Source organism: Balaenoptera borealis (assembly GCF_965194805.1).
Source record: "Balaenoptera borealis genome assembly, chromosome: 14".
Classification (NCBI taxonomy): Eukaryota; Metazoa; Chordata; class Mammalia; order Artiodactyla; family Balaenopteridae; genus Balaenoptera; species Balaenoptera borealis.
The window spans coordinates 80,537,904-80,557,871 of NC_138875.1; the positions used below are offsets into that span (position 1 = coordinate 80,537,904).

The 19,968-nt window shown below is 47.4% G+C and overlaps 1 protein-coding gene and 1 long non-coding RNA gene across 3 annotated transcripts; both read right to left on the bottom strand.

Moving 5' to 3' along the window:
- Positions 1-375: 375 nt before the first annotated feature.
- On the bottom strand, positions 376-19,180 carry WSB2 (WD repeat and SOCS box containing 2). 2 transcript variants are annotated; one of them, XM_082355737.1, is made up of 9 exons: positions 19,045-19,180; positions 12,925-13,093; positions 7,657-7,901; positions 7,369-7,500; positions 4,531-4,631; positions 3,213-3,385; positions 2,399-2,509; positions 2,179-2,286; positions 376-1,558 (listed from the first exon to the last, which is right to left on the bottom strand). In XM_082355737.1, exons 1-9 carry the CDS (start codon positions 19,055-19,057, stop codon positions 1,396-1,398), a joined length of 1,215 nt encoding a protein of 404 aa, XP_082211863.1. In that variant the 5' UTR covers positions 19,058-19,180; the 3' UTR covers positions 376-1,395. The 2 variants fall into 2 exon arrangements, with proteins under 2 accessions (XP_082211863.1, XP_082211862.1); XM_082355736.1 differs by lacking the exon at positions 19,045-19,180 and having other exon boundaries at positions 12,925-13,495.
- On the bottom strand, positions 14,160-18,259 carry LOC309611383. The gene is made up of 2 exons (XR_014234494.1): positions 15,448-18,259; positions 14,160-14,621 (listed from the first exon to the last, which is right to left on the bottom strand). It is a non-coding gene; the product is annotated as an uncharacterized lncRNA (long non-coding RNA).
- Positions 19,181-19,968: the final 788 nt, after the last annotated feature.

Sequence of the window (19,968 nt, forward strand, 5' to 3'; positions counted from 1 at the left end):
CTGAAGCTAATGGCTGGGGGTGGGGTGAGGGGCTCAAGGAGGCGGCCCAGAGCCTCTCAGACTACACTGTACATGATATTTCAAGATAACCACAAAACTTAATTTTGCCCAATCCATTCCCAGCTGTCTTGTTGTACTCACTAGTTTTAAAAGGTGATTTTTTTTTTTTTCCTTAATGGAAAAAATGAAACGGCAAGCCAAAAGCTTTTAACTTTCTTTCCTTCGATGAAAGCCTCTCATCTTGAAAAGAAGTGTTTTTCTTTCAGCAACAAAGGCAGCAGAGGAGAGACTCCTCTGCTTTTTCAACACGTTTTATCATGGTACACAGGCCTCCACAAAGCACCTAGTAAGAAAGCCAAAGGATAAGATGTTGCATTTCTTTTAAAATAATTTAAAATATATTAAATTTTCCAAAGGCAGATTTTGTTTGAATGAGGTGTCTTGATTAGATAACTATACGCCACGAAGAACAGTACTTTTAAGGAGCTAGTTGTGTTTAGGGGCAGAGTTGAGACTGGCTGATGAGTCCAATGAGGTGAAGCAGTCAAGCAGATCTTGTACAGAAGAAAATCAGCTGAAATGATGACGACACCAATTCTTCACACAATTAAGAGACATCTTCACAACTGTTGGAATTAAGTACTATGGTTTTTAGATACCATTGAGAGAAACACAGTTGTACCTTAACATCTGTTGAGAAAATACAAATAAATACGCTAACTGGCGAACAACTGACAGATAACTCAGTAGCCACTGATAACAGTCATGCAGTTGAGGAATACGTCCCGTGTAACATGACACACAAATCTGGCCTCCGGCACATGCACACCGTTGTTTCTTAAAAAAAAAAAAAGCCAAGTCTAGTGTCTGTATCAGGAGCACGGCCTCTGAGTCACCTGGACTTTAGTTAAGCTAAGTAATATCTCACACTAGACGGCTCTGTGAAAACTGTCCTGTGGGTCAGAGGAAGGAAAGCCCTTGCCCACATCAAAGCGACGCTGACCAGCAGGAGAGAACTTTCACCAACACCTCCTCTGCATCCGGATCAACGACGGACACCCAGCAGAAGCCACACTCCAGTCGAGGGAGTGGAAACTTCTTGGAATCAAAATGACCAGAGAGGGTCCAGCACTGCTGTGCGTAAGTGGACTGAAGGTTAAGGTCAGGCTCCGTCACTGCGGAAGTGGAATCCCCCTTCTACGACTGACCCTCACACGTCATGGGGAAGAGACCCCTGGCGAGGCCACTGGAATCTGGTTTTGCTACATTCTGTTCACAATCCCAAAGAGAAATTCTATCTCAATCCAAGACCAGATGTTTGGCCCATTACTCCAGCTACTTGTCAGGAAGATTTATCCTGCTACAGAGGAAACAAGTAAGACTACGGAGACTGGCTTAAAAAGTCCTGTACGTGAGGAACTCTTTCATTTTCTTAGGGATTGGCAGTGCTAGCACTTGGTACGTTGTTAGGAAACTTCGAAGGGCTTTCCGGCATAAGTGCTTCAGTGATGACAGGACCCGAGGAGCCGTCCAGAACTGGACGTGGCCATCCCTTGTCCTGAAATGAAACGGAAACCAATGCGTCACGGCAGACCTTGGAAATGTACGTTTTCACTGGGATAGATATCAATGTTCCTACTCTGACTTGCACTGGCAGGAGACCCTGGAGAGTGAAATGCAACCTGGACCTTGGAAACAGATGTAAAGGCTGTGGTGCTGAATAATTAAGGCTGCTGAGGGCATCAGGAGAACTCAAAAGACACCTCTGGTTCCAAAGTGCTGTCTCTGTCACTACAGCCCTTTATAAATCATACTGTGGGTTCAAATGTAACAGGGAAGGGTGCCACCTATTGGATTACAGACGTTCCCTGTAAGGTGGTCTCTGCCCTAAATGGTTTCCTATATGAACTCTGCATCCCCTTGATTTCTGCTTCCTTGCAGACTTGGCCCGTTAGGTAGCATGAACTGTAGATCTTTCACGTTTACATTTAGGTTAAATATTAAGACTAAATGATGAACTATATTAGCAGAAGAGAATATCAGAATTTTATGAAATCTCAGATTTCCTTAAAGCCTTCCTCACAGGCAAGAAAATTCTAGATGCTTTCTTTCCTTAAAAAGCTACATGGAATACTCAGCAGAAATCACCACCCATCTGTTCGGCTAACAGATACATACCCCGTGGCAATAACTCCACCATGTGGAAAAAATGTGCAGCAAAGACCATTGGTCATAGGAGCAAACGCAATTGGAGTTTTCAGTTCCAGGGCCCAGATCCTGAGGAGCCTGGAGGAGAAAGGGATGTGTCAGCAGACCTGGGGCCAGACCCCAAGGGTGATGCTACAAGCCCTTTTCAACACTTGCTCTGAGGCTGCGGAAAGAGGTTTCTCTTCGTTACCTGTCATCCGCTACCGTGGCGAGGTACAAGCCTTCGGGGGAGAAGCACACAGATCTCAGGGAGCTGATGTGGACATCGCTGTCATCCATGGGGGGGTTGAGCTGGGTGTGGCTGAGGAGGACACAGGACAGTAGGTGGGCCTGGAGTGATGGCTGCCCTCCGCCCTCCGCCTTTCATCCCCGGGCAGGAGGCCAAAGTGCCATGGCCAAGAAAAGGTTCCAGACACGTCTCGTACCCCATGTGGAAAACCTGGGGATTTGCAGACTGGAAAAGACGACTGGAAACAAGTGCATTTCATACAGCTCCAGTGTCTCGTGGAGGGGGCTGAAGGATTACTAACATTCCCTGTGCTAATTTCCTTATGCAAAGTAGGTCAGCCCTCACTTTAATGCCACAGTACAAACTGAAAGTCTTTTTTAGGCTAAGATACATGATAATTATAGGACTACCTATTATTTGCTTCAGAAAACAACAGAGACAAAGGGAAAAAGTAGACCAAGTTGGTGAGAACATGAAAATTCACTTTGGAAATAACAGTTTCAATAAGAGGATCATTCTGAACCTGTTACTACAGTTATTAGTAAATGGAAAGAAAGAGTCACTGTGAGGTTTCATAATGCTGAATCCAAAGCAGTACAGAGAGCCTCCTATAGCCGGAGACTTGAAGGCACTCGGGGCTAATTTGAGAATTGACAATGAAACACTGCTGCATGCCAGTGCCTTAGAATAAGCACAAACACACTGTGTCCTGGACCAAGACAGCTTTCCCATCGATCACCCCACCGGGAAGCCGAAGCAGGGAGGCAGTCCTTACTGGAGTGACCGCAGCCGCTCGCCAGTGTAGGGGTCCCACATGATCACATTGGTATCGTAAGAAGCCGTGACGAGCAAGGCAGAGTCGGGGGAGAAGTCACAAGAGACCACGCTGCTTTGGTGGCCCTCCAGCTTCCGGATTAATGTGTAGGACCGCATGCTCCACAGGAAGACCTGTGGGAAGAACAGGTGCCTGGTCAGGGCGGAAACAGCGCTCAGGACGTGAACAGTGAGGGGAAGGCACAGCCAGGGGAAGCTCAGTTCTCCAGCCCCTTTTCGATGTTTCTTCTAGAACATGTCATACTGGCCTAAATAAAGTGACAGGTCTGAATTCTTGAGGCACGTAACCAACAAACACGCTCAAGGAGCTTACTTTAGGGGAGAATCAACCAACCGACCTCAGGAAGACGGCAGCCAACATGGCTCAGGGGAGGCTTCTGGGTCCTGCTTCTGAGCGCTCTTAGCAAACAGGGCAACGCATGCCGAAGACCTAAGCCAAGGGCTACCTCGTCCTTTCACTTGAAACCAAAACTAGGGGTCAGAGGTGAATTCCTGGTCACCCAACAGAGCCATCTGACACCCCCCCTCCGGTTTACAGGACCACAGAAATCTGCCCCACGGCTGTAGGTCTGACCTAGCTCCTTACTTGAAACCTTTCTGAGAGTCATTAAAAGAAGTATTTTCTTTTTTTTCCTTTAAGAAAACTCTCACTTTCACATAGTTCCAAACCTCAAATCAATGATTAACCACCTGGGCTGTACCAAATAGTGGACTCTTAACTTTCCCAAGTCGGTCACAGCAAACAACAGCTCAATGTAGATATAAAACTCAAACAATCGGTTCGCAAACTGTTCCTGGGTTTCTAGTACTTTTGTTATAACAGACAGGATTTCAGGACAAAGTTCAACGAGTTACTGTACATTTTATGACTTGAATGGAAATCCTAATTAGATGGATTCAAATTACATGGTTCAAAGGAAATCTGGATCCACATGTGGGTTGCAACTTTTAAAATCGTAGACTCCGACGGGGAAAGAAATTTAAAAAACATGGCTTTCCCATCTCGTGAAGGCAAACAGCCCTCCCATGACATGACGGGAAGCGATCTGCTTCCAAACACCTCCTCTCCTTTGGTTTGTGTCAAAGTGCAAATCAGAAAAGGAGGGGCCTCAGCCCGGCAGCGTGCCTCCCGCTGGGGCTGATTTGCAGGTGGCTTTGGAGGACACTGGCTCACTTACCCTCTCATGCACGAGGCCGCTTCAGGCCTCCATGTCTCCCTGAACCGAAGCAGCAAAGGGCACCCCAAGTTTGAGACTCACCGACTTCTCCCCAGCTGCAGAACACAGCATGCTGCAGTCTGGCGAGATGGAGCAGCAGTAAACCCACTGCAGGTGGCCTGATAACACCTGAATCTGTTTACCTGTCAGAGAAATGGAGCACACGGTGAGCCGACTCCCAAGACCACAGAGCAGGAAGCCTGAAGCACCGGCGGTGGTGCCTCCCCCCAGCCCCGCCCACTATATGCAGCGGTTCGCTAGCAGCTGAGCCCACGGGCCCCTTTTTTAACGCAGAGAAAGAAATATGACAGGATTTGTCATTTAAATGCCTGAAATCCATTAACATGACGTTATAATGCCCAAGGGAAATCATTACCTACTGAAATCCGCAAGGTCAGTGGGACAAAGGCTGTCCACAGATCAGGTTTGATACATTCCTTTGATAGCAGAGAACATTCTTTTCAGGTCCCCCAACCACCTCAATTACTTTCAAGCATCCTTCCAAATCTGAGAGAGTGTTTACCTTCAATTCTCTGTCGTTTACGCTCTGTAATGGTTTCCCCCTGGCCACAAGGATCCCACTCTCACCCTCCTCCCACCCTCACCAGGATGTCCGGATGAGCAGTGGTGCAGCATAATTAGGGCCACATGCTCTGGAGGCAGGTAAACTCGGCCTTGAATCCTGGCTCCACTGTTTACTCAGTGCATAACCCTAGGTCACTCACATCATCTCTCCAGGTCTCCATCTGGGAAAAAACTAAATGCCCATCAACAGAGGAATGGATGAATAAAGGGTAGTATTCCACCTGTTAAGTCAGATGAAATTAAGGAACTAGATTTTCCATGGAGTACTGTCTAATGAAAAAGAAAAAAGCAAAATGCAGAAAAAATGTGAAGAATATGATTCCATTTTTGTGAAACAATGACCCCCAAATCCATAAATGTAAAAGTGAGTGTCTGGGACTTCCCTGGTGGCACAGTGGTTAAGAATCCGCCTGTCAATGCAGGGGACACGGGTTCGAGCCCTGGTCCGGGAAGATCTCACATGCCACGGAGCAACTAATAAGCCCGTGCGCCACAACTACTGAGCCTGTGCTCTAGAGCCTGTGAGCCACATCTACTGAGCCCATGTGCCAGCGCGCCTAGAGCCCGGGCTCTACAACAAGAGACACCACCGCAATGAGAAGCCTGCGCACCACAACAAAGAGTAGCCCCCGCTCGCAGCAACTAGAGAAAGCCCGCACACAGCAACAAAAACCCAATGCAGCCAAAAATAAATAAATTAATTTTTTTAAAAAAGTGAGTGTCTGAATAGGATTATGCAAGTATAGAGAAAAATATGGAAGGCAACATGGAAGGGTCTTATTTAGCATGGGTGACAGGACTACAGGGGGATTCTGGAGGAATGCAAAAGAGGGGAGGATGAGAAAGTTTGCGGGGAGAAGCCCCAGAAAAGGGGGGAAGAATGTATATGGTCATACATATGCATTTAAGAATTCATGTGTATGTGTGGGTATATAGAAATAAATTTTATGAAAGTCAGTCATGGTTTCTTCAGCTCTCAAGTAAGAAGCGTACCTGCTCCCCCGGGGTAGGTGTGAGTGAATAAATCACGGCAGGGTGGGAGGGCAGGGCCCCGTGCCCGGGGACACTACTTGAGTCCCCTCCTCTCCTTGAGAAGCCCTAGTGACTGGCCTCGTCCATTCTGCCCACTCAGTCCCCTTCAGCGAGTCCTCCCTCCCTGCCTCAGCTGGTGGCAAGGTGCCTGCGCCGCTCAGTAAAAAAGGCGCTGTGCCTGAGCACCCTCCCGGCCAGCAGGCCCACCTCAGACCGCACGGCCACAAGCTCCACAGCAGCGGGCGGACAGCACCCAGGGCGCGCTGCGCGACTCGATGCCTTCAGAGGACGACACCACAAGCACCTCCTCGGTTGCCTGACAAGTTACCAGGCTCGTTTCCAAGAGGGCAGGGACGGGGCCCCTCTCGTGGTGTGCAGAGCTGCACAGTCACCGCTCGGACTCTGCATCGTCAGGGACAAGGGGGCTCTTCATGAACCGCCCACGTCCCCATTTCCTCCTTCCCTGTCCCTCCACACCTGCGAGGGAGAAATGGCCCGGCGACCAATTCCCCTTCCCTGTGTCACCTTCCCAGCTGAGGAGCAACACCAGAGATGTCTGGAATTCTTCGGCGGGCTGCTCCGGGATACAGTCCTGCTTAGAGCAGAACTGCACTAAAGCTGACCGCCCCCCTCCCCACCCCAACCTGAGAGGATTCTTCTAGACCTAGATTCCACTGTGCAAAGAAACTTTACTTCTAACAGCAAGTACCCAACATGGATGAATTCTTCCAGATCAGTGGTTCTCAACCCAGGGAGACTGTGGCCTTTATGTTGACACTGGGCTATGTCTGGAGACATCTGTGGTTGTCACCACTGGAGAAGGTGCTACTGGCATCTCACGGGTTAAGAGGGCAAGGATGCTGTCCACACCAGAATGCACAGGAAGGTCCGTAACAAAGAATTATCCAGCCCAATACGGCAAGAGTGCCACAGCTGAGAAAACCTATTCTACACCATGTATTTTCGAGACGGGTGAAAACTGGTTCTTGATGGCCAGAAAAATCTGACCTTTTTTTATGTACAAAGCACAGATATGCATCCAGTACCTGAAGAGATATTCAATATATTTTTGGTGTGAAAATCTCCCAGGTGGTGAGGGGGCTGGGGGGTGACTAGGAAAAACATGTCTAAAAAGTCTCCTTAGGAGGCAAAAGCAGAAAAAAGGTTGAGAAACACTGTTCTGGACAAAATGACACTGGTCAAGTAGAGAGAGGGGCAAATACAGTATTTTAGGGCTGCCAAGTCATTCCGTCACCTCCATACCATGTTTATTCAGGTCCCAGATGCGAAGAGTCTTATCTCGGGATGCAGAAACCAAAATCAAACTGCCACTGGGTGTGAAGCTCAGATCTCTCACGACGTCTTGGTGGCCAGACAGATTCAAAAGCAGGAGCCCTAGCGTGAGAGAGAGGGGCACTCGATCAGGGGAAGAGGCAGCTCTGGTTTACAGGTCACAGCCACACCCCTCAGCCAACTGGCGGCCCCTCTGGTCCCTGATTGGAACGTGCACGAGAGCCCCCTGGGGCCTGATCCCAGCCAGAAATGACCTACCTGTCTGTACCTCCCAAATCTTGATCTGCCCATCGTTGAGCCCTGTAGCAAGGATCAGGCAAGAGACGTCTGGCACCTGGGGATGGTGGCGTGCCCAGAGCTTCCTGCTGGGTGGAGAAGGCCACGGGCTGAAGGCCAAGCCCCAGACAATCTGCCCACAGTCCAGCGTCTTCTCCTTTGGGCTGCCTCGCCCTTTTGTATCATTTTTGCTGCTTCGGCTTTTGGCTTCGAACCCTTTAGGGATGCTGGGGAAAGCAGAGAGTTCTTAATGAGTCTGAAATTGCCACCAAGTCAATCGACTTTTCATTCTGGGGTATCTAAGCCTTTGAAAGCCTAGAAACAAACAGGCCTTCAGTGAATTCTAGTACGACCTTTCTTCTTGTTTTTTTTTTTAGAATTCGTGTAACAGAGACTTCACTGGCCGTGGCTCATCCCATCTGTGACAGCCCTGCAGTGGGGCGACCTCCCTTGTGGGATAACTAGATCACAGATGCTCCAGGGAGCCATTTGCTTCTTCAGAAAGTTCTCCTGGGTTTTGGTCCGTGGAAGGAAAGATGCACTCCATGTTTCTCATGAGAAAGAAAGCATGCTGTAGGTTTGGAACTAGGACAGAACTTAGAGCCTGAATAACCATCTGCCACTCTTCTGCCTCATACCCCCCTTATCTCTAGCTTACAAAGTCCCCAAGGAGCAGGAAAATAAACCCATTGTTCGGGCCAACAGTTTACTTGGTACACGCTGATTTCCACCTTCACTCACTTTGCTCCGATCAATGAATGAGGCTCTTTCATTTACTTCTCGGATGGCACATCCAGTCCAGGAACCAACCAGCAGGGCAGTCAAGGAAAGAACTCACAGAGCTGTTCAGGGGCACGCTGACCTCAAAGATCTCGTGGCCCAAGCCTTTCCTTTTACCTTCTACTTATGCTGAAACACAGGCCCAGACAAGCTAAATAAGACTCCGTCCCTAAGAAACACGGCCCTGCCCACCACTCTGCCTCGCAGACAATCTCTCAAAGGCATGAGCAATTAAACAATCCTGGGGTTCGGCCCGCAAACGCAGAACACTTATCTGCGGTACACTTTATCACTGTAAGTATTCAGTCCTGCTTTGCTACCTGGCTCTGATCACACTCCGTGGTTTATCGAACCGGGGGAAAGAGTGATGATAAAGCTGGGACTCATTTCCATGAAAAATCCTATAGCCAACATACATGCAGCTGAACCTCTTTCTGTATTACATCTGTTCCCGAAAAGTTAAGTAAGTCATATTTTTGCCAATCGCATCATCGAAATATAGTAAAGAATTGTAAGCAAGCTCACCTACAGAACTAGAAGGGAGAGATTGGGGCAAATGTGGGCTCCTTCGGCTCTGAAAGTCTGTCATTGTAAAGCAGAGGCTGCGGGAGTGTGCCCGGGAGGGCAGTCTGTTCCGTACGCGAAGCTGTCTCCCACCTCCACCAGGCTCGTCTGCCCACCTCTCGCCTAGGGATGTGTTCACGCTCGAGCAGCAGAGCTGACTTGTCTTGACAGAGACATACGGCCCCCAAAGCCAGAAATATTTACTATCTGGGCCTTTATAGAAAAAGTGTGCCGACCCCTGGTCTAAATGGCCAAACGTGGTCTGAAAATTTGTCATTCTGACAGAACATCTGAAATGTGACACTGAATGTCTTTTCAATGAAGCACGCCCAATCCACATCCGGCCCCAGCCAGGCCGACACACGCACTTCGAAGACCTGCCGGGCCCTGACTCGGGGGCCTGAGTTGGCCATCCAGGGGAGAAGCACAGAAAAGGCAGGCTATGGGGAGAGCTCTGTAGGCCAGCTCAGAACCTTCAAAGTTACCTTTTTTTTTTTTTTTTTAATAAAATCCTGATTTCTGTATTTGAATTAAGGGATACATCTGTAGCTACTTTATTCCAAAGGAATTAAGGCACACTGACATAGTAATTCATTTTACTATCATAAATTTAACATGTTAGGGGTAGAGATAACTTTCCTGGGGTCACAAAATCGGGGGCAGAACGGGAACTAGTAGTCAAGTCTTGGGTGTCCTAGCCTAGTGTTCAGCACATGCCCTGCACTTCAGAGTCTGCAATGAATTCAAGGGATGAGCTACATGGGAGGTGGCAGATGTGACTGTGGGAGGGGGCCGCTCGGGGCCAGGGACAGTCATTAGGAGAATTTAACTTCACCAAAATTGAATTTTCAGCAAATTTTATTTCTATAAGTACTAGTAAATTTATCTAGTTATTATCAATTATTTGCTCAATATCAAAAGCACTACATTATATGATTTTTTAAATGTATAACAATCCTAACAAGAATATAAAGGCCCCAGATTTCCCCTTTTAAAGGACTTTAAAAATAACAATTATTTTAAATTATAAAATTAATAGTGAAACATGGGGAAATTTTGGAAATGAGAAAATTATAAAAATTACCCAGATCCTAATACCACTCTAACCACAGTAAACACTGTATGATGAATTTTTATTTATGTGTACATTCACATGTTATTCAAAAACAAATTTGGGATCATACTGCAAATACAGTTTCATAGCTTGCTTTTTTTCAGTAAGCCTTGTACTGTAAGCATTTCCTCAAGTTATTATTCTTCAAAATCTGTGATTTTTCCCTAAAACAAGTAACTGCTCATTTAACATATTAAACAATATTTCCCTCATTATATTAAACAAAAGATACACATAAAGGGTTAATGCTCAAATTTACATTTTCCCTAATATTGGAAAGATATATTTATGTATAGTAATATATATATTTGAAAACAAGAGTGATTTTCAAGGAAGTAACAGATTTCCCACTTTATACGTTTTAAAAAATACTTTTTCAGACTATAAATCTACATCAGATTTAAGTCTGGATATGAAGTTGAGTCCCTTGTATTTAGACTGGGGGAATCAATAAATAATGATCTTGGCATTACCATTAAATTGAGTATAGAAGGAACTAAAAATTGTGATTAATAAAAACAAAAAACACATACAACAATCTTTGATGGCTACAAAAATACACAGCAATGCCACAATTTTCTTAAGCATTCTCTCATCACCAGATTTTAAGCTATTTCTGATTTTTAACTATCATATGATTAATTTCATGTTGAAAATCAGTGTATGTAAATGGTTGACCTCCCATTTGCAGCAACATGGATGGACCTAGAGATTGTCATAGTAAGTGAAGTAAGTCAGACAGTGAAAGACAAATATCATGTGATATCACTTATATGTGGAATATAAAAAAATGGTACAAATGAACTTATCTACAAAACAGAAATAGAGGCACAAATGTAGAACACAATCTTATGGTTACCGGGGGTAAGTGACGGGAGGGATAAATTGGGAGATTGGGATCGACATATACACACTACTATATATAAAATAGATAACTAATAAAGACCTACTGTATAGCACAGGGAACTCTACTCAATATTCTGTAATGACCTATGTGGGAAAAGAATCTAAAAGAGACTGGATATATGTATATGTATAATTGATTCATTTTGCTGTACAGCAGAAAATAACAACATTGTAAATCAACTATACTCCAATAAAAATTTTTTAATAAATAAATAAATAAATAGACGACCCCATTTCTGAGATTCCTAATCGCAGGAAGAACAGTTTTAAGGTCCTCAAAATGGCCTTCCTTCCAGCAAGTGCACAAATTTATACTCCTCAACCCCAGCAGCGTGCAGAGTACCCACCTCAGCAAATTTTCATCAGCGTTACCTATTATCAAGGCAACAAGTTTCAGACTGAACTAACAAAAAACTTAAATCTAACGTGCTACTTGTAAGAAATGCTTAAAGCAAAACAAATGAGACCCTAATGGGCAGGGGCCATGTTTGATTTATTTCAGGATTCTCAGCCCCTGGCTCTGGGTCAGGCAAGGAAGACTGCAACAACTGTTGGCTGAGTAAATAAATACAGACGTAGAGTTGCCCTGTGACAAATGAAAAAAATACTGATGCTGGGCCATCTGACTGGGAGCTCACAGCATTCAGATACTGGGACTTGTCCAGCCCAGAGAAAGAAAAGCTAGTTAATATCAGGAACTGAACTTAGTTGATAATAAAAAAGGCAACTAGCCAACTTTAAAATGGACCAAGGATCTGAATAGACATTTCTCCAAAGAAGACATGCAAAGAGCCAATAAGCACATGAAAAGGTGGGCAAGATCAGTAGCCAGCAAGGAAATGCAAATCAAAACCACAATGAGATGCCACTTTGCTCCCACTAGGATGGCTACACTATAATCAAAAAGACAGTCGATAACAAGTGTTTGTGAGGATGTGGAAAATTTGGAAATCTCCAACATTGCTGGTGGGATTGTAAAATGGTGCAACCACTTTGAAAAACAGTCTGACAGTTCCTCAACCAGTTAAACATACACAAAAACATATCTCCACACAAAAACTTGACGTAAGTGTTCACAGAAGCATTATCTAATAGCCAAAAAGTGAAAACAACCTGAATGTTCACCAGCGGATAAACTTATAAACAAAATGTGGTGTCTCCATAAAATGGAACATTATTTGGCAGTAAAGGGAAATGAAGTAATGAAGCATGCTACAACATGGATAACCATGAAAACAGCATCCTAAGTGAAAGAAGCCAGTCAACCGACTACATAGTGTATGATTCGATTTGTATGAAATGTCTAGAATAGACAAATCTATAAAGACAGAAAGTAGATTAGAGGCTGCTCAGGGCTGGAGAGCAGAGGGGGATTAGAGGGTTTCTTTTTGGGGTGACAAAAATGTTGTAAGATTGATCATGGTGATGGATGCACAACTCTGTGAATATTCTCAAGTCACTTAGCTGTATACTTTATTTATTCTTTTTGTGAAAGACAAGTTTATTTGCCTCCAAAGGACTCAGGTAATTTAGAGGAATTTAAAATACAGTTAGTTGGTAAGGGGGAATCATCCCAAATCAGCAGCTGCCGAATAATCAAGCCTAACTACCCAGTTGGGCCTCTAGCTGTATACTTTAAATGTGCAAATTGTATGGCGTGTAAATTATATCTCAGTAAAGCTGTTAAAAAAAAAAAACTCGGGGCTAACATAATCTCAATGGAGTTAATTTTCACAGGTACAGAATGTGGGATCCTGGAAACCTCACTGATCAATTCCTGAATGGTTTTGGCCACCTTCTCTCTCCTGCTCTCGGGCAGGGAGTCATCTGGGAGAGCGCTCAGTTCCCCAGGACTCCCTCATTCCCTTGGGTGTGAAAGAACTTACAACTGCTCCTCCAGCGGCCAGGGGATCAGCTTGACAATGCAGTGTCCTTGAGACCAGGCGAACCAGGAACCATCCGGAGAGAAGGCAACGCTCCACGTTTCACAGCTTGACTTCCAATCAAACTGATGGGGGCGCCCGGGCTTGAGTTCGGCCAGCAGCAGTGGCTCCTCTGGGGCAGGAGACAGCATGCTTCAAACAAGCACCCTCACCTCGAGGGAAAGGGCAGAACCAGGCCCCTGACCACCTTGCTGACTCAGAAACTGGAAAGCCACCGAGGTCTCCCCATGGCACAAAGTAACAGTCCGGATTCTGGGAGGGAGTTGTCATTTAAATGACCTGGGGCAATAACAGTAGCCACAGGCCAAATTCCAGTGGGGTTACTCAGTTCTGGCATCCTGACTGCTGGTTAACCATGACTCAGAGTAACCTTTGTAAGAGTGAGCCCAGTGAAGGGAGGCTTCATTTTCCTATGAAAGCCCGAAGAGGAAGAAAGGAGACAGGCCAGGCAAGGATCAGACGGTGCTGATGAGGAGGCCTTCAGATGCACTTAAGGTCTCTCCAAAAGAACCTGCTACTGGGAAACAGGTGAAAGAAGGAATATCTGAAACTCACAGGCTCCCTCTCACTCCCCATCATCCCCCCATCATCAAGGCTAAAATGTTCAGCACTGGCCCTGCTTCCTGTCACTCAGACTTCTTGATCTGGCCTCCCACTTCCATCTCCTCTCTATTCTGGCCTAAACCTTCATCCCATCTTGCCCCGATCTTTTACAAGACTCTCCTGATGCGTTTTCTCCTGCCCCCAGGGACCCTGCTGAAGCTGAAACGCACATCACATCACGACATTTCTTTCAAATACATTCCAAAGCTCCCAACTGCCTACCAGATAAAGGCAGCTGAGCCCCGGCCTCCCAGCCCACCCCACCGGCCCCAGCCTCCCCTTTCCGGTCTCCCTGCACACCACACGCCGGCCACACACACCTCCCTGTTGTGCCCCAAGTAGCTCATCTGAGTTCACACCTAGACTCATTTTCTGCTTATGAGAATCCCACTGAGATTAGCAGCCCAGAAGCATACCCAGATCTCACACTATCAAAGCAGAAGGAAGTCCCACTCTCCCTATTTCTTTCTCTCCTGTAGTGACAAGTTTCCCTCTGCCCCAACGCCACCCCCAGCTGGGAATTTACACAGCCGCCTTCAAATGCCAAGCCGATTCAATCCTTGTTTCTTTTGGGGGGGGGTGGGGGAGCGGAGGCTAGCACAGCGACCTGTGAAGGGCGGGGGCTGGACTGGTGCTTCTTCATCGACCTGAAGGGCAGTCCCCAGTTCAAGTCTCTCCTCCAGCGGAAGATTCTCAATGGCTGACAAAGCTTGTAAGTTCAAGGCCTTCAGAACTGATTTTTTGACCGCTATGATTGCGTTACATACGAATATAAAAACTGGCTTCCATCCTGAATGAGGTCACTGTCTGATGTGTATGTTCCACTTTAGCAGTTTTGAGACTTTGACCTTTTTATAGCTGTTACCAGATAGATACTAATTTAAACAGCCCCTATTTCGTATATTTTAGGACATATCTTTATAAGTCTTCTCAGTTTGACCTTGTTAAAATCAGGATGTGTCAAGCAATAACTTTTCATAGTTAAATAGGCAGGATTTTTTTCAGTGACACATACTGGCAATACAATCCATGATATCCTGGATTCAATGAAACAGATGGTAAACAGACGGTAAACATGCATATATGTATATAATATTTATACGTATATATATATATTTTCTGACATATGCATTATAGGAAAATACATGGGTACATCTTGTTTCATGAAATTAATGTGCTGCTGAAAATTCTGTCTTTAAATAGAATTTTAATAAATCATATTAAGCCTTTATGGCTTTGTTATTTAAAGAAAATTTAAGGATGTTTCCTTTGTAAAGAGAATATTCATTCCCTGAGGTTCTATGCTTAAATCTAGGTTTTAATATATCAGATCTGTCTAAATTGGCATTTGTATACGCCCAGGTAATTCCTCCTAGAAATCTGTATGTGTTTGCACAGGCGATCCTTTCACTTACACAAGTACTTGTGTATCTGAGCACAGTCCTCTGGCTGTGAATACCTGCACGGTAAGAAGTTACTTTATACTGTAAATCCAAAACAAGACCCAGTGTTACGCAGCAACCCCGTGGCGTTTATTCCCATTATTTCTAGCTATCTTCTTAAGGTAAAAGAGCCCTATTCTGTTGATGCCTCCCCATGGGGTCCAGTGGTTCTCAGCCGGGGGGCACTTTTGCCCCCTAGGGACATGTGGCAACGTCTGGACACGTTCTGGTTGTCGTGACCAGAGGCGGTGCTACTGGCATCTAACGGGTGGAGGCCAGGGATGCTGCTCAACATCCTACAGTGCACACGGCGGCCGCTACGACGAAGAATTATTTTGCTCAAAACGTCAGTGGTGCTGAGAAACCAGATGGAGTCAAATATTAAACGACACTGACTGATCTGGAGGTACATTTTCATCACCTGACTTCATTCCATCCTGGTAATATTCACACTTGGTTCGCTTCCTCCACGATACGCACATTATCCATCCTTTCGACACCACGGAGGCTCCACACAATGTGAAAAGGGGTCACCCCTGACTTCTCTCTTTTCTTTACCTCCCAAACCAAATCCATTAAGAAGTTCTACTGCATCTGCTTCCAAAAGACTTGCCAAACCTAACTTCCCTCCATCTCACGGCTGCTATTCTAACCTATGCAACATCGTCTCATCAACATTGGCTCATATATGCAACATCATTTCTCACTAAGCAGCCTCCTAGCTCCCTCTGCTAGGAGACTGCTCTCCTAGCTCCCCCTCTAGCCCCCACCAGCCATTCTCCTCACCTTTCAGAGTGATCAGTTTCGATCACTCTTAGAATGAAATCCTCACCCTGCCCTAGAAGTCCTGGACACTGGCCTTCTCTCACCCCTTGACTATGCTCAATTAGTTCTGACCTCAGGGCCTTTGCACCAGCTATTCTCTTAGACTGGAATGCCTGCATGCCTGGCGTCTTCTCTTCATCCAGGTCTCGGCTCAAATGACAACTCCTTAGAGAGCCCTGCTCTGATCCCAAGTCAACGTCCTTCATAACTCCTCACTTTATTTTCTTTACAGCACAATCACCATTATGATTATTATCCGTCTCCCTCCAATTAGGACATCAATGCCACAGACAGAGCAGGGACCTTGTATGTTTATCCCCAGTGCCTAGCAGAGTTCCTGGCAGAGAGCAGGCACTCAGTAAATATTTGTGGAATAAATGTACATGGTATCTCTCTATAATATAAATGAAATGAAGCCCCTTAGACTATTATGATGACTTTGCCAAACATTTTACATGAAATGCTTCTTAAACATAAGCCATACCCAGATTTCACACTCTATTTCTGTGATTTGGGGATTTAATCTCTTGCTATTTCAGGCTCAAGAATCCAAGGACTAAAATAAGAAAAAAAACGAAGGAACTACGGAGATTCTGAAGAGGAGGCTGGGGCCCAAACTAAACTTGGCTGCTGGAAAAGAAAGCCATAATTAGTGCAGAACTTTAAAAAAAAAAAAAAAAAAAACCAGAGGCAAGAGGATCCAGCGTCATCTGGGATTGTACCTGCCCTGGCCCTTCTTGGTGAAAAGGCCTATGGATCCGAGTTTTCTAATTAAACACTGGGATGTGTTTGGATAATCAGGCAGAGTGGAAAGACATTTACCATGGGCCTCTTCTGTGAATGGAGATTTGCCTGAACACAGAGAGAGAGAAGCTATGAATGACTCTAGCCAGCAGGAAGCTTGTTGATTTGTCCTGCCTTGAGATCTTTACATGAGATGTTCCATCGGTCCAGAAAACTCTGCCTGGCTGGCCCCAGATCCTTGCCCAGCTGCTCTGCCTACCATTCAGGCCTCAGTGCTGGTGTCACCTTCTCAGAGACCTTCCTGGCCTCACTATCCAAAGTGGCTCAGTGACTTTCTTTTCACTCCACTGAATTTTCTTTATAACTGTCACTCACACAACTTCTCTCGATTGCTTACTTGTTTTTATGCAACTGTTGTTTCTCTCTTCCCCACCCTCATTCCGAACTGTTCACTGCTATTGGGCTGTGCTGTCCAATACAGTAACTGCTAGCCACACGTGGCTACTGACCTTCTGAAATGTGGCAAGTCCCAATTACGATGGGCCATTAGGTACATGATACACACTTTACTTCAAAGACTTAGTACAAAAGCAAAAATCTAAAAATTTTCAATAATTATTCATGATTACATGTTAAAACGATAATATTTTAGATATGTGGGATTGGCAAAGATATAATTTTAAAATTACTTTCACCTGTTTCACTTTTTTTTTTAATGCAACTACTAGAACATTTCAAATTGCGTATGTGGCTCGCGTTGTATTTCTATTGGCCGGTGCTGGCCTAGAGAGTGCCTGGTCCATAGTAGACACTCAATAAATATTTGAATGAATAAATACATTCTAACCACTACTCTGAAGATATCTACTGCTGTCCATTACAATTAGTCCCATTACAATGGTCTTTATTCAGTTTCAAAAGAATAAAACTCTGGCCTTTTTTTTTTTTTTAACGGTAGCTTGGCAGCTCTCAACAGCTCAGCCCACACCCCAAAACACAGTCGTCAATCATTAGGAAAAAACCCAGAACTGGAAACAGATTCCTGCTAAAAAGGGAGGCTAGCTCCAGATCGCTTTCAGATATAAACTAAAAGGAGTCAATGGAATAGACAGCGGAAGCTATAAAAAGATTCACATAAGATTTCAGGCAAACAGTAGGGGCCATTTAACAACAGTTCTATGGGTAACAAACTCACCGAAGAGAAAGCCCTTATCTAGATGGGAAGGCAGAGAGAGCTACCTCTACACCTGGTACTGAATGCCTGACTCCAGCAAACAAAGAAACGTCATTTCCCAAATTAAAAAGTTACACCACCCCAGGGAAAACCCTGATTTCAACCCACCCACCCACAATCCCTGCTCCATCAAAGAAGCCAGGGAAACACAAAAACATCCACGATCAGAATCCTCCAGACCAGAATGAAGCTTGAACTTCACTGGAAGAATACAAAGAGGTTCTGGAACAAATTCTGAGCCTAGGCCTTGACCCCTTCTGAGAAATTTCCCCGGAGGAAACCGCCTTTAAGCATGGGAGTATATTCAAGAGTTGGGACTCCCAGAATAAATCACAAGCCCACCCCAAATTTCTGTTAGTGGGGTTTAGGGGCAAAGTGGTTGGAAAGAAGCCTGAAGGACGCGTCTTGAGGTTTGGCCTTTGCATAACAAGCACACCATTCCCACTGAGGCTGCATGGTCATTTGGGCTGACCCTCCAAGGGCTTCCAATATTCTCCGACTTCCACACCGTTTTCTGATGACAGCTGTTAACAAGGAGAGAGGCAAGTACCTCACTCATCGGTGTATCCTAAACTTGTCCCCTCATCCATGTCACCAGGGATCGGCAGCCCGACTCTACAAATCAGTCTCTATTGAGAGAGGCTTGGAATATGTGTTTTCAATAGGGATTCCAGACCCCATTTTCACGCACAGACAAGTTTGGGAAGCTCCCAACCACCCGCTGAGGCAGATACTATTATTAGCCCATTTTGCAGCTACAAAACAGACTTGGGTTAAGTGGTTCGTCCACTATCACACAGCCTGTAAGGAGCAGAGCGGACTCCCACCCAGACATCGAGTGCAGCACCTGGGCACCCACCCCCTCGGGTATCACTCGCCCCCCCCGCCCGAGGGCCTGGCGCCCGTCGCGTCCCACCCGGGCGGAGGCGTCGGGCTCCGGGCGCCCCCGACTGTCCCGGGGATGGGGATCCCCGCCGCGCAGAGGCCCGTCCTCCCCGGGTCCAGTCGGCGGCGGGAGACGGGGTGGCGGCCGCTGACAGCGAAAGCGAAACAAAGCTGATCGCCCGGCGCGCACCCTGCCGCCGGCCGACGCGGACGGCCCAGGCCCGGCGCCCCCGCCGTCCCCACCCCCCGCCCCGGCCGAGTCCGCGCCCCACCCCCCCGGGAACGGGCCCGGCCCCGCCGGCGGGGAACGCGCACCACGGCCCCACTCACCTCCGGCCTCCATGGAGGACGCGCGCGGCCCCGCGGCAGGCGGCGGGCGCCTCAGCCCCCCGGGCCGCCGGCCCTCATGCCGCCCCCGCGCCGCCCGCCCCCGCCCCGGCCCCGGCCCCGCCGCCGCCGCCGCCGCCGCCGCGCCCGCCGCCGCCGCCCGGAGAGGCCATCAGCTGCTTCCCGTCACATGGCGGCGGCCGCGGGCGGGGACGCGCGGGGGGCGGGGCCGGGGCGGGCTGGAGAGAACCCAGGAGCCGGGCTGCGGGACGGCGGGGGGCGGGCAGGTGGACGCCGGGCGGGGAAGGGTCGGCCCTGGGGGGTCGGGGGGGAACGGGGCCGAGGGGAAAGCGGGGTGGGGGGGCAGGTAGACGCGGGCAGGAGAAAAACCTGGGGTTTGGGGGAGCGGGGCCCGGGGAAAGTGGGGGGCATGTGAAAACCCGGGGGTGGGGAGCAGAGCTCAGAGGAGAACGGGGGGCTGTCAGGACAGACTATAACCTGGGGCGGGGGGTGCTGAGGGAAAAACCAGGGTGGGAGGCAGGCAGGTGAACGCGGGGGGGGGGTCGGGGAGCGGGGCCGAGGGGAAAGGGGGGTCGGAGGGGAAAATGGGGGTGGGAGAACCAGGGGGCAGAGGGAGCGCCTCTGGTAGACCTGGGAGGAGCGGGGCTTAGGGGGAAAGGCGGGAATGGGGGGGATGGGAGGAACGGAGTGGGGGGCCAGGTGATGATCGGGGATGGAGGGAGGAGGTGTGGGTTTAAAACGGGGTGCGGTGAAGCTGAGGGGAAAACGAGGAAGGGGTTACGGAAAGGCACCGGGGAGCTGAGGAGAAAACGGGGGGAGATGGGGCAGGGGGAAAATCGGGGGTGGGGGCGGACCAGGCCGGAAGGGGGACCTGAAGACGCCGGCGGTCAGGAGAATGGGGGAGAC